The following is a 15,645-nucleotide window of genomic DNA, read 5'->3' as shown; positions in this document are numbered from 1 at the left end:
GACATTCAAAGACATTTTACTACATTGCACATTAAAATATAATAGTTAGGCTCAAAGATGTGGAAATCCACGGTTATCTGAAGGTCAAAAATGGTACTCATTACAATAGCATGCTAAGATGGGGAAAACTGAAGTATTAATTATAGTGCCCCAGGAATAGCAATGATTTGGATTCTGAAACTCGATTGAAGACGATAAAAAAAATGCAAATGATAGGGCAAAGAAAATAGCGCAGTGGAGATGAAAAAAAGATTAGAAATTACAAAATGAGTTATAGAAGGTATGTAATTTAACAGTAAAATATTGGCTGAAATTGAACACAGACATGTGAAATGTAAAGCAAGCGGCAAAAAAAGTGCACTATTTGTATTCCAACAGTGGTTTTGATACATCCAGTGAAAAGCTGAAAAACAAACCTTACATGCCTTATTTTAATCAAAACTTCCAACCAATGTAAAGCAGACATGTACACAGCCAATTACAAATTGAATTAATTAGCAACACAAAATAAAAGATAAGTCTTAACCAAAATTATAAACATTCAAATAACAATTTAAATACTGTATTTAATCTGGATCACTGAGACTTTATGACTATATAAGCATTGGAAGAAGTTCAGAGATAAATCAAAAGCTGTTCCCTCATACAAAAACCTGTGTTACAGTAATAAGAATAAACACCTTTGAACATTTAATGCTGAAACCAATGTGTCAGAGAAGTGAACTTCAAAACAGAGTATAAAATAAGAGTCTCAAAAGGTAAATCTGTCAGATGGTGATGTGAAGATGTGCTTGAAGCCACTGGAATGAGTTGAGGATATGCCGGAAGACAGTGGAAAGAGTTGAGGATGAGCTTGAAGACAGTGGAATAAATTGAGGATGCGCTTGAAGACAGTGGAATGAGTTGAGGATGTGCTTGAAGACAGTGAAATGAGCGACACTGTCAGAGAAGTGAAGAAGGATGCCAAGTAAGTTGGAATTTTATGTCACTTTCTTTTCCTGTCCTCCTAGTGCCTGGGCTGTATATCCAAGTTTGAACGCCAAGAGTCCTGTCACTAACTTCTTTGGCCACTTATACCAAATCCTGCTTTGTCTGAAAGACTGACCTTTTCCTCCTATCCTTGTCAACCCCAAGCACATTGCAGTCCCTTAAACCATTTAGCACGTTATGTTGGCATTGACCAAAGGGAAGGAATTGGTGGAGAATGATCTCAGGGAAGGGAATGTCGACTCTTTCAGCTAAGTTGCTATTAAAAAGGAAGAGGTGTTGTGTGTCTTAAAAAGTATTAAGATAGTTAAGTCCCTGGGTCCTGATAGTATCTATCACAGAATATTAAGGGAGGTAAGTGAATAAATTGTTGGAGCATTTACAGGCATCTTCATATCCTCTTTGGACACAGGTGAGGTCCCAGAAGACTGCAGAGTAGCCAACATTGTCACATTGTTTAAGAAGGGTAACACAGATAATGCTGGAAATTACAAGACTGTGGCTCTCACGTGGGTGGTAGGGAAATTACTGGAAAAGACAATAGGGATTGGTTCTATGCGCATTTGGAAGAGAATGGACTTATTCGTGATAGACAGCATGGTTTTGTGCAGGGAAGGTTGTGCCTCACTACCGTGATTGAGTTTTTCTAGAAGGTTTTGAAGATGATTGATGAAGGAAAAGCAATTGATGTGTCTCCAGGACTTCAGTAAAGCTTTGGACAAGTTCCTTCATGGCAGGCTGGTATAAAAGGTAAAGTCACATGGTATCAAGGGTGAGTTGGCAGGATGGATACAGAACTGCTTAGTCATAGGAGACAGAGGGTAGCGGTGGAAGGATGGTTTTTGGAATGGACAGTTGTGACGGGTGGTGTTTCACAGGGATCAGTGCTGGGACCTCTGTTGCTTGTGGTCTACATAAATGATTTGGAGGAAAATGTAGCCGGTTTAATTAATAAGTTTGCAGACAAGACAAAGATTGGTGGTGTTGCGAATAGTGAGGAGGATCATCAGAGGGTACAGCAGATTATAGATCAGTTGGAGGCATTGGCAGAAAAATAGCAGTTGGAGTTTAATTTGGACAAGTGTGAGGTGATACGTTTTGGAAAGTCAAGTCCAGATGGAAATTATACAGTGAATGGCAGAACCCCTGGGAGTATTGATATGCAGGGGGATCTGGGTCTGCAGGTCCATAGATCATTGAAGGTGGCAGCACAGGTAGAAAAAGTTGTAAAAGAAGTCTATGGCATGCTTGCCTTCACTGGAAGGGACACTGAGTGTAAGGATAGGCAAGTTATGCTGCAGCTTTATAGAACTTTAGTTAGGCCACACTTGGAGTATTGCATACAGTTCTGGTCACCATAGTACCAGAAGGATGGGGATATTTGGAGAGGGTACAGAAAGGATTTACCAGAATATTGCCTGGTATGGGGGATTTTAGCTGTGAAGAAAGATTGGATTGACTGGGTTTCTTTTCACTGAAGTACAGGAGGTTGAGAGGCAACCTGTTCAGAAGTTTACAAGATTGTGAATGGCATGAACAGAGTGGAAAGAATGAGGCTTTTGCCCAGGGTGGAGGGGTCAATTACGAGGGACAGAGATTCAAGGTGCAGTGCGGTGGAATGCTTAAAAGAGATGCGTGAGGCAAGATTTTCACACAAAGGGTGGCGAGTGCCTGGAAAGTGCTGCCAGTGGAGGAAATGGAAGCAGACACAACAGCAGAATTCAAGAAATACCTGGATTAATACAAGAATAGTAAAGGAATAGAGGAATATGGATCCTGGAAGTGAAGACAGTTTTAATATGGAAGGGCAAAATGTATCGGTGCAGGCTTGGAAGACCAAAGGGCCTGAACCTATGCTGGATTGCTCTTTGTTATTCTTTGATATCCAGGTAGGGACTAGAGGTCTGGAAGGTGTTCCCGGGTCCATATTTCACTCCTGTGATTGCTAAACCATCTGCGATCAATGAATAACTCATCCATTCTGATGCCTGATGCGGTTCAATGTATAACTCCTCCATTCTAATACCTGATGGGGTTCCTTATATTAGAAATATTCTTTTGATAGATTTGCCATTATTTTATGTGGGAAAGCCAGTATTGAGATTCCAATGTAGTAGCTGAGATAAGGACTCATGGTCAGGTACTAAGTATGCTCCTGACTCACTACTGACCTTCCTACGCTGAGCAGATCAGTTGTGAATTTCAACAGCCAGAGCTCTCATAGAAAAGCACTTGGGTGGCAACCTAGATTACGTGCTTAGATCTTGTAGTTGTGATTAGAGATTCTAAACTTCTTATTCAAGAAGTTAACTCAGAGAGGGACATAAAGTCATCTCTGAACAATTACCCACTCAACCATGGATTATTTCAGATTGACATTGGCAGATGTTTGTTAGGCCATCACTTGGTTGAACTGGAAGATTAAAAACATATTGCACTCTACCAAAGGTATTGGAAAGGATCAAAACTCCTTAAAGAAATCAGTGAAGATAACTTCAAGTGAAGAAACAATATAGATAGTTGGCAATGATAAGGGTGTTAGGAGACAATGTGAAAATGGCTCCGAGGAGCAGATCAATCACAAGCTAATTGAAAGGCGCAGCAGGCTCAAGGGATTGAGTAGATTATTCCCATTCTTATATTCCATTTGTGAACGGCTGGACCATTCTCATCCTAATTAGATATTTGTAGAGAGAGAGCAATGCTATGGACCATTTTTAAATCATGTCACCAAAGAAAAATGTTGAAAATGTCAGGAAATCATAGTTTTCGAAGCATTCCAAAATTCTTTCATGATAAGAATAAAATGCTGAACATTTAAAGTGAAAACTATCTTAAATTTTGAAGATTATGTTTTTTTCTGTCAGAAAACTTTCTGTTAGACAACAGTAGGGAATTACTTCAATTTATTTTGGCAAACAGTTGTGTACACCAATGTGCAAACATAACACTGTTGCAAAAGTACAAATACAGGAATGAGTGAATGTAGATTCAAGAGAGTTCTACATCTGGCTATTATTTTTCTGGAGTAGTGAAGTGAGATTCTATAAACTAAGGTACCAATATTTTGGAACACTGTGCATAATATTATTTTAAGCTGACAACATTGTTATCTCACCGGAACAGTAGATCAAACTAAAGATTGCAAAGGAGACTTTAGCAGATGTAGCCTTTTTTTTCTATTTTATTATGGAATTATATCAAGTCTGAATCTTATATCTGAGGATTATAATTTAATTTTCTGAAAAAAATCTAGATCATCTTAATTTTGAAAGTGAACAGGGTGTTTTTATTTAGGTTTCTCCACTCAATTTTGAAATTCTGGTATACTGGTACATTACCAATACGTAAGAAAATAATATTTACAACTGGGAAAAAATGATCACTTAATAGAATTCAGAGAATGGGGGTCTTTCCAACCTCTAATTGCATCTGATTATCAACATCACGAGTCTTTGGATAATTCTATGAGGTTATTTATATTATTGTTTGATACATTATTTGATGATGTTAATGCCAATTCCATAATTAGCACAGGAAAGCAATATGTTAGCTACCAAAAAGGTTAAATATTACCACCTGAATACAAAAGGGAAAACTCTGGCCTCATTAGGCATTCTTCTAAGTTATCTAAAGCCCTGAAGTAAAACAAGGGCAAGCAACAGCCTCTGTTTTTGCATTTCTTGATTCCTGATATAATAGGTAGTTACTGACAATATTGGGAGAAAGAAAGAGCAGTTAGCAATTTGTCTTGTTTCAAAATAACTTCATAGTCCATGGAATGTTAACTTTTTGCTCTAATTTTAAGGCTAAAAATTTGTGAGAATGGTATTCAGTGTAAATCAAGCTTTCAGTTTAAAAATGGTGAGCTTCAGTTGGAAAAAATGGCGTTTTTATTTCTGTAATTTTTCTTTTGCCCTTTGTCATAATGCACTGAAAAAAGCCGAAGTAAAAATTAGAAAGTAGTAGTCTTTTACTTCACCCTTACAATGCTTTGATGAAAACACTCTGGCTATTTTAATTAAGTTAATTTGCATGCTGCTTGAATACTTTGCATTGCAGTGTAAGATTGTATTTCAACAGAATTTCAATTAAACATTAACAATTTGCTCACACTGCATTATAAGTGCTTCTCATCAAACTTCTATTATTTATAAATAATCATTAAGGGCCATCTGTGCTAATGAATAAAGACTCTATTTAAAGAAGACCATTTACTGACAGATCTCAGCATTAAAATTAGAACCCACAACATTTTCCACCATACTCACTTATTATGTAGCCAGACAATTTTAGGCTTGGGATTCCCCTCAGCTCTACAGGTAAAGTAGACAGTATTTCCTAAGGTTACATCCACATCCTGTGGTTCCGAAGTAATTCGTGGCCTTGCTGGGAAAAAATAGAGTTGTATTACATGCATATTTAAAAAGTATACTTATATAAAACAATGATTTGGAGATGCCGGTGTTGGACTGGGGTGTACAAAGTTAAAAATCACACAACACCAGGTTATAGTCCAACAGGTTTAATTGGAAGTACACTAGCTTTCAGAGCGATGCTCCTTCATCAGGTGATAGTGGAGGGCTCAATCCTAACACAGAATTTATAGCAAAAATTTACAGTGAGATGTAACTGAAATTATACATTGAAAAATTGATTTTGAACTGTGGGAGGAAACCAGAGCACCCGGAGAAAACCCACACAGACACGGCGAGAATGCGCAGACAGGCACCTGAGGCTGGAATCGAGCCTGGGACCCTGGTACTGTGAGGCAGCAGTGCTAACCACTGAGCCACCGTGCCGCCCCACAGTTTTAGACAATGTTTGAATATAATTGCTGATGGTCTAAACCGTCTCATGGATGCCAAATGTTTGGCTGCTGAACCCATTCTGAATCCATTCCATTCAACATGGTGGGAATGTCACAGAATGTCTTCAATGTGAAGATAGAACATTGTCTCTACATGGACTTTGTGACTGTCACTACTACCAATAATGCAATGGACAGTTGGATCTGTGACAGTTAGGTTGGTGAAAATGAGATCAAGTGTATTTTTCTTTCAATTTAGTTCCTGCACCACTTCCAACAGACTCAGTCTAGCTGCTAGGTCTTTCTATGTGCTTCTGGATTCTTGTCAGCTCAGTCCATTGTGAAACTAGCTTACAATCATTGAGTCATTGAGATGTATAGTATGGAAACAGAACCTTTGGTGAAACTCATCCATGCTGACCAAATATCCTAAGCTAATCTCATCCCACATCCCTCCAAATCCTTTGCATGAATCCATCCAGATGCCTTTTAAATATTATAATTGTATTAGCCTCCACCACTTCCTCTGGAAGTTCATTCCATACATGCAAAAAACACCTTGATAATGGATACTGAAGTTCTCCATCTAGCATGCATTCTCTACCTTTGTCACCAATAGTGTTTCTTCCAGATAGTATCTAACATAGAGGTGAACTGATTGATCAGCTGAGGGATGGCAGTGGGCGGTACTCAGCAGGAGATTTGCTTGTCCGTGAGACCTATCTGCCATTATTCTGTTGGACCTCTCCTGGTTCTTGTATAGGACAAACCCAAGCATAATGTTGGTGGGGTCAGCTACATTGCCTATAAGGTGTGATTCAGTATGATGACATCATACTCATTGTGGGACAGTTCTGCCTATTTTTACACAAACACCCAGTAGACTCAGAGAGTCATAGAGATGTACAGCATGGAAACAGATCCTTCAGTCCAACCCGTCCATGCCGACCAGATATCCCAACCCAATCTAGTCCCACCTGCCAGCACCCGGCCCATATCCCTCCAAACCCTTCCTATACATATACCGATCCTTGTGGCACTCCACTGGTCACAGGCCTCCAGTCTGAAAAACAACCCTTCACTACCACCTTCTGTCTTCTACCTTTGAGCCAGTTCTGTATCCGAATGGCTAGTTCTCCCTGTATTCTGTAGTTGGTATGGAAGAATTTCAGGGTCATCAGGGCTCTTCAGGTTGCTGTCATTTCCAGTATATAGAACATTTGGTCCACTCATTATTGTTCTTCCTTTCGTTTCTCTTTTAAAAATTTAATAGACTGAGTGGCTTGCTTGGAAATTTCAATGCATGGTCAACCATGTCCTGTGTTACCATATTTACAGAACAGGAGAAGGCTACATCACTGGGTGTGCTTGTGTTAACTCACTGCAAGGGAAACTTAGCTGAGTCCCTTTCCTCTGCCTTTTCCCACCAGGATAGTGCACGCATTTTCCCTTTAAATGAATGCATTTTTTTTAAACCCACAATTGAATTCATCGTCATCACATTCACCCACTACCATTCGAAAGCTTAACTAGTGGATACAGAACTGGCTCAAAGGTAGAAGAGGGTAGAGGGTTGTTACTCAGGCTGGAGGCCTGTGACCAGTGGAGTGCCACAAGGATCGGTGCTGGGTCCTCTACTTTTTCTTATTTACATAAATGATTTGGATGTGAGCATAAGAAGTACAGTAAGTAAGTTTGTAGATGACACCAAAATTGGAGGTGTAGTGGACAGCGAAGAGGGTTAACTCAGATTACAACAGGATCATAACCAGATGGGCCAGTGGGCTGAGAAGTGGCAGATGGAGTTTAATTCAGATAAATGTGAGGTACTGAATTTTGGGAAAGCAAATCTTAGCAGGATTATTACACTCAATGGTAAGGTCCTAGGGAGTATTGCTGAACAAAGTGACCTTGGAATGCAGGTTCATAGCTCCTTGAAAGTGGAGTCACAGGTAGACAAGATAGTGAAGAAGGCATTTGGTATGCTTTCCTTTATTGGTCAGAGTATTGAGTACAGGAGTTGGGAGGTCATGTTGCGGCTTTTCAGGACATGGGTTAGGCCACTGTTGGAATATTGCATGCAATTCTGGTCTCCTTCCTATCGGAAAGATGTTGTGAAACTTGAAAGGGTTCAGGAAAGATTTACAAGGATGTTGCCAGGGTTGGAGGATTTGAGCTATAGGGAGATGCTGAACAGGCTAGAGCTGTTTTTCCTGGAACATCGGAGGCTGAGGGGTGACCTTATAGAGGGTTACAAAATTATGAGGGGTATGGATAGGATAAATAGACAAAGTCTTTTCCCTGTGGTCGGAGAGTCCAGAACTAGAGGGCATAGGTTTCGGATGAGAGGGAAAAGATATAAAAGAGACCTAAAGGGCAACCTTTTCACACAGAGGGTGGTACGTGTATGGAATGAGCTGCCAGAGGAAGTGGTGGAGGCTGATATAATTGCAACATTTAAAAGCATTTGGATGGGTATATGAATTGGAAGTGTTTGGAGGGATATGGGCCAGGTGCTGGCAGGTGGGACTAGATTGTGTTGGTCGGCATGGATGAGTTGGACCGAAGGGTCTGTTTCCATGCTGTACATCTCTATTACTCTATGACAGTGTCTGTATGAAACCATTATTATTCATGCCATCTTTAGTGTAATCAAACTTGATATGCAGTGACACAGGGAAGATGGGAAGGTGAGATGACGGACTCTTGATGATCAAAGAATTGGGGTTGTGCTTAACTGGTATGATATTCAGATTAGACAATTGTGAGCATTTTAGCTGTGGGAATGAGGGATTACACTTCCTATGCATCTCAAAGTACTTCACTGTCATTTGCCATCAGCAGATAAATAACAGAAAAAAATGCCCCCAACTCCAGGAGCACTTGGGAGGTGGGTGGGAATTAATGCAATTGGGAAGGATGCAGTGTGATGAACAAAATGCCCCTTCCAGATTCGGACAGAGATATGGAAGGCCTGGAACAATTGATGCCCTTGAGTGGCCATTTCAGTGATGAGCACCACTGCTGTAAGAGCCTCCTTGCATTTCACATTGACTCCATTCTATCAGCAGGGTTTATCTAATTGGTCTGAGTGAACTCACTCCACTTACCTCAACTTCAGGCTCCAGCACTGCATGAGAACCCTACAGTCCCAGTAGTGACATTCACTCCCATTGCTATTGTTGGAATTGAAGAGCTGCCAGCACTTTTATTAGCTAGCAGGTCTTAAAGGCGGATTTCATCCATAAAGGTCTGGGAACCCTTATGAATGGCAGACAGAATTGGAACTTAATCTTGTTGGGCCACCTCTTTTTTAATCTGGTGAATAGCCAGTGACACAGTTACTAAATGCAGCTCAAAGGATTTAAACAGTTTCCAATTAAGTGGAACAGGGTTGATTTGTTAAAATATAAGATACTGTTAAATTAGGAAAACCATTTATTCAAGTGTTAAGGATTTGGGCACTGGTAAAAATGAGGGTATCTTGAGTATTGCTGAGAAAACAACATTTTTCTCCTTGTCATTTTTCTCCTCAGCAAGAATGCCAAAACAAGGGGACAACCAATATTTATGTTTCATGAGAGGAAAGTGCTGATTACTGGCAACTGGACTCTGATTATTAGTTGAAGGGAAGAGGTATTAGCAGTTTTAATAGGCTTTGATTTGGAGAGGTCCCCAGGCTTTGATGAGATCTAAGCCAGGCTGCTGTTGGAACAAGGGAGGTGATTGTAGGGGCCCTAACATCAATCTTGAAATCCTCCCCGAACACAGAATTATTAGATGACTGGAGGATTGATAATGAGGTATTTCTTATTCAAGAAGAGTGATAGGCATAAATGAGGAATTTACAGGCAAGTGAGTCTAAAATCAGTAGTAGGGCAACCTTTGGAAAAAACTCTGAAGGGCAGAATTAATCTCCATTTGGAGAGGCAAGTATTAATCAAAGATAGTCAGTATGGTTTTGTCAAGTCAATATTATGCTCTAGATGTGTGATTGAGCTTTTCAAGGTATTCCCTAGTGTGTTTATAAGAATAGTGCAGTGGTTATAATCCACGTGGACTTTAGGAAGCCATTTGACAAGGTGTACAATGGAAGACTATCAAGTGGGAAGAGCCCATAAATCCATGACAATTTAGAAAAATTAGATTCAAAACTGGCTTTGTGCCAGGAGGCAGAGGGTGATGGTTGAGTATTGTTTTTGTGACTGGAAGTCTGTGTCCGGTGGCGTACAGTAAGGTTTGGTAATGGGTCCCTTGCTATTTATAGGATACATTCATGATCTAGATATGAATGCAGGATGTTTGATCACTAAGTTTACAGAGGGCATGAAAACTGCTAGTTTAGTAAAGAGAGAGGAAGAGAGACTTAAGAAGATATAGATATAGATCCGCATCCATGAACACCAACTAGCCACGAAATGACATGACCAGCTATCCCTAGTAGCCACACACGCAGATGACAAGCAACATGAATTCGACTGGGACAACACTACTATTATAGGACAAGCCAAACAGAGAACAGCCAGGGAATTCCTAAAGGCATGGCACTCATCCGCAGATTCAATCAATAAGCACATCGACCTGGACCCAATATACCGACCACTGCAACGGACAGCTGGAACTGACAACCGGAAGCGGCAGATTCAAACCACTACAAATGCTGGAGGAAAGATCACAGGAGGCTCCCAAGCACTGAGGATATCACCTAGACAGGGGACGAAACATCTGCAACACAAATTCCCAGCTCGGCGAACAGAACCACAACAGAGACTAGATAAGCTGGGGTCATTTTCCTTCGAGCAGAGAAAGCTGAGGAGGAGGTCTGATCAAGATATATAGAATTGAGGAACATAGGAATTGGATGTTTTTCTTTCTTGTTGGTGTGACAAAAGCAGAATTGCTCTTTTCACTCCCACAGGGGGTTCTCGCTATCCCAGACTCAATACCACATACAATTTGTTGATTGGAAACTGCTCCCAAAACTCCCATCCAACAACTGATCTGTTAGTTGAGAAACTTTAGTCGTCAATTTGCCACTGTTCAAGATTTCACATCCGCCCGTGTGCTGGTCAGTTTCCAATTCTGGATAGGCAACTGGTTGTAGGCATAAAATGAACACTTGGGAGATAAATTCACTTGGCCCATGATGAGAAAGATTTAGCACTTGCTCAGTTAATGTTGTATTTGAGGAGAAAGTGAGGTCTGCAGATGCTGGAGATCAAAGTTGAAACTTTATTGCTGGAACAGCACAGCAGGTCAGGCAGCATCCAGGGAACAGGAGATTCGACGTTTCGGGCACAGGCCCTTCTTCAGGCATGAGTGAAGAAGGGCCTGTGCCCGAAACATCGAATCTCCTGTTCCCTGGATGCTGCCTGACCTGCTGTGCTGTTCCAGCAATAAAGTTTCAACTTTGATCTCCAGCATCTGCAGACCTCACTTTCTCCTCGAAGATTTCAACCTACTGCGAATCCTCTTACAAGGATGCCTTCCTTGAAGAAGCTCTCTGCCTCTCTCTACAAAGATTTCAGTGAGTCCCTCTCTCACTGCACACCCCAGGTCATCTCCTCTGCACAGAAGCTCTTCAGACACATTCTGAAGCAGACTCGTTACCACAGCCATATCTCCTTCCTCAGCACCTGCCTACGGAACCGACTGATCCCCCATGGACTCCAGATCACCTTCCGACCAACACAATTTGGACCCAACCAGGACTACCAGTACCTGCAACAAATCCGCAGCCTCCAGCAACGGGCCTCCCTCGGGATCCTCCGCTCCACGCTTGCAGCCATGCGCCGGTACCTACATTCCCTGCAACTCGACCTACCCCAGCTCAGGACAACTCTCTCACAGACCTGTAAAGGACCTCTACTGTTCTTCATTTACAGAAGAATCCATAGACTGAACAAACAGTTCTTTCTAGACATATCGGAAATTAAAGACAGTAAGTACCAAAAACTTTCATGCACTTACCCCCAAACTCCGGATTCCTCAACCGTTCCAGAAACTTCCATCGGCCTCCGAAACCAGTCCGGCGCCATTACACACGCGGCCGCTACAGCGCCCGCGGCAATAGCCGCAGACGCCGCCGACGATGACGTCACTTCCGCCCCCACCGACCTCGCAACCTTCATGATCGCGGCCCAAACAACCGCCTCCGGGATCGCCGCACAGACAACCTGCTCTGCGATCGTCATGAAGACAATCGCCAACAGATTGGCGACCTCCGCGGCTATGGGGAAGAACTCTGTCTCCGTGGTCGCCGCAGCTACTTCTGCCCCCAGTGACGTCAGCAACCTACATTTGGACCACATCGCCGCATGTGTCTCTGCCCCCCCGCTACGATCCGTCACCGCGCCTAACCCCGCCCCCCCGCCGCGTTCCGTCACCACGCCTAACCCCGCCCCCCCCCGCTACGATCCGTCGCCGCGCCTAACACCGCCCCCCCCGCTACGATCCGTCACCGCGCCTAACCCCGCCCCCCAGCCGAGTTCCGTCACCGCGCCTAACCCCGCCCCCCCGCCGGTCTCCATCACCATGTCCAACCCCGCCCCCACGCCGACCTCTGTCCCCGCCCCCAGGCCTAACCCCGCCCCCACATCCAGCTCCAGTCCCACACCAGGTCCTAGCTCCCTGCCCTGCCGTGTGTTCACCATCCCTCCAGACTTGCCCCTCTCTGAGGATGAAAGATCAGTCCTCAGCAGAGGTCTCACCTTCGTTCCCACACGTTCTCGGGTCAATGAATTCAATACACGGAGTGACATCGAACAATTCTTCCGCCGCCTTCGCCTCCGTGCCTTCTTCTTCAATCAAGACTCTCGCCCACCCTCTGACGACCCCTTCTCCCACCTCCAACACACCCCGTCCACCTGGACACCCCGTGCTGGCCTCCTACCTGTCCTCGACCTCTTCATAGCAAACTGCCGCCGCGATATTAACCGCTACCTGAACTCCCACACCCCTCCCACCCACTCCAACCTCTCACCCTCGGAACGCGCAGCCCTCCACTCCCTCCGTTCCAACCCCAACCTCACCATCAAACCAGCTGACAAGGGAGGCGCAGTAGTAGTTTGGCGCACTGACCTTTACACCGCTGAGGCCAAACGCCAGCTCGCAGATACCTCCTCCTACCGTCCCCTTGACCATGACCCCACCCCCCACCACCAAACCATCATCTCCCAGACCATCCATAACCTCATCACCTCAGGGGACCTCCCATCCACCGCCTCCAACCTCATAGTCCCACAACCCCGCACCGCCCGTTTCTACCTCCTGCCCAAAATCCACAAACCTGACTGCCCCGGACGACCCATCGTCTCAGCCTGCTCCTGCCCAACCGAACTCATCTCGGCATACCTCGACACTATCCTGTCCCCATTAGTCCAAGAACTCCCCACCTACGTTCGTGACACCACCCACGCCCTCCACCTCCTCCAGGATTTCCACTTCCCCGGTCCCCAACGCCTCATCTTCACCATGGACATCCAGTCCCTGTACACCTCCATCCCCCATCACGAAGGACTCAAAGCACTCCGCTTCTTCCTTTCCCGCCGTACCACCCAGTACCCTTCCACCGACACCCTCCTTCGACTGACCGAACTGGTCCTCACCCTGAACAACTTCTCTTTCCAATCCTCCCACTTTCTCCAAACAAAAGGAGTAGCCATGGGCACCCGCATGGGCCCCAGCTATGCCTGCCTCTTCGTAGGATATGTGGAACAATCCATCTTCCGCAACTACACTGGCCCCACCCCCCATCTTTTCCTTCGCTACATTGATGACTGTATCGGCGCTACCTCGTGCTCCCACGAGGAGGTTGAACAGTTCATCCACTACACTAACACCTTCCACCCCGACCTCAAATTCACCTGGACAGTCTCGGACTCCTCCCTCCCCTTCCTAGACCCTAATGTTGTATTTGACCTCTCAGCTAAATTCACTTTTGGTTTGGATGACTGCAGCAAACTTATTTTAACACTGATTTCAAAGCTGCTACTTGTTTAAATACAACACTCCCACATGACCTGTTATCTCTGGTTCAGAGCCAAGATTACAATCAACTGTTTCAAGCTGATACTTCCAGAATCTAAATAATTTGAAGCTATCAACAGAGTTATCCAACCAAGACATACGATAAGAACATAATGCTGGAGCAAGCCATTCAGCCATTCAATCATGCCCTACTATCTAACTAGGCCCAGGTTGATCTTCAACTACAACACCCCTTTCCCACATCATCCCCAATTCCCTTGATGATTTTAATATAGCAGCAAACTTTCAGACTCCAACAATCTCAATAACTAAGCCTAAACAGTCCTCTTGGGTGAAAGAATTGCAAAGATTCATCACCCACAGAGTAAAGAAATTCCACCTTATCTCAGTCCTTAAGTGACCTACTTCTTAGTCTGGAATTTTATTGCCTGATTCTAACAACCATCACCATCAGCTCCATGAATCTACCCTGCAAAAATATAAGGATAAACGCTAAATCAGTTCAAACTTTTTCGTTGCACTATCCCTCCAACCGAGGAATTAATTTGGTGAATCTTTGGTGTCTCCCTCAATGACAAGTATATTTTTTCTTGACTAAGGAGATCAAATCTGCCACTATACTCCAGATCTAGTCTCACCAATGCTCTGTATAACTGTAACAAGACACTTTTATTCCACTTAAGTCCTCTTGTAATGAAGGCCAACATACTATTTTTACATTCTTAATTGTTTATTGTACCTGCATGCTAATTTTCCAACACTCGTGAACAAAGTCAATACTTCCCAGATTGTCACCACTTTAAAAATGTTCTGTATTTCTGCTTTCCCTACAAAAGTTGATAACATCACATTTCTCCAGATTGTATTTCATTGACCAATTTTATGCCCACTCAATTTGTCTTTCCAAATTCCCTCTTTGTTTCCTCCTCACAACTCACAATCCACACAGTTTTGTATCATCTACAAACTTGGAAATATTTCATTTAGTTTCCTTATCCATATCAATGATATAGTTTGTGAATATCTGGGGTACAAGCAGCATGTACTCTAATTTTGTTTACTAACCTCTTCTTTGGGATCTTTTAAATGTTATCTGAAAATCTAACTCGACTACTAATTCCCGTGGTGCTATTTTGCTGGTTACATCCCTAAAAAAAGTCTAACAAATTTGTAATATATGATTTCCATTTCATAAAATCTATATTGAATCTGCCCAATCCTACTATCATTTACCACTATCATTGTTATTTCTTGTGCCAAAAATAAGATTTTTGTGACAAATTTAAGAACAGCTTCTTTTCCACTGTTACCTGAATTATGAGCGCTCATTTCAGAGAGTTCTTCTTTCTCTGCACCTTCTCTGCAGCTATAGCAACATATTCTGCATTTCTGTTCTATTACCCTGTTGTACTTATGTCAGATATGATTTGTCTGGATGGCATGTAAAACAACATTTTTCACCGTATCTTGGTACATGACAATAACAATAAAACAGATTAAATTAAATGAGGTGAATAGATCTGTAATACTTCATTTTATTTCTTTCCCTCCTATCTTACGGTTATATTTGTCATTTTCTAATTTTCAGGAATATTTCCAAAAATTCAAAAGATGCCCATCAATGCATTGATTAATTCCCCAGCCAACTTCTTTAACGCTAGGATGTATATCATCAAGTGCAGGGGATTTATCTACTTTAAGTCCATTTAACTGTTCTAATACTTTGAAAAACACATTAATATACTACCATTTCACCTTTAATTCTTGATTATTCCTGGGAAGATTTTAGTATCTTTCTCTGTGAAGACGGACAACAGGTATTTGTTTAGCTTCTCTATCAGTTCCTTATTCCTGTTTAT

General features: G+C 42.7%; 1 protein-coding gene across 3 annotated transcripts in view; it reads right to left on the bottom strand.

Annotated features, from left to right (window-relative positions):
* LOC122549088 (peroxidasin homolog) overlaps nt 1–15,645 on the bottom strand; it is a 589,463-nt gene that overhangs the window by 236,529 nt on the left and 337,289 nt on the right. For all 3 annotated transcript variants that reach the window (XM_087986415.1, XM_043688312.2, XM_043688313.2), the window contains exon 8: nt 5,259–5,376. In XM_087986415.1, coding sequence (XP_087842541.1) covers nt 5,259–5,376 — 118 coding nt within the window. The remainder of the gene's footprint in view (nt 1–5,258; nt 5,377–15,645) is intronic.

Source organism: Chiloscyllium plagiosum, unplaced genomic scaffold, assembly GCF_037043375.1.
Source record: "Chiloscyllium plagiosum isolate Xiang-an unplaced genomic scaffold, Cpla_swu_hap1 HiC_scaffold_4, whole genome shotgun sequence".
Taxonomy (NCBI): Eukaryota; Metazoa; Chordata; class Chondrichthyes; order Orectolobiformes; family Hemiscylliidae; genus Chiloscyllium; species Chiloscyllium plagiosum.
This window is presented reverse-complemented; position numbering and strand designations above follow the sequence as displayed.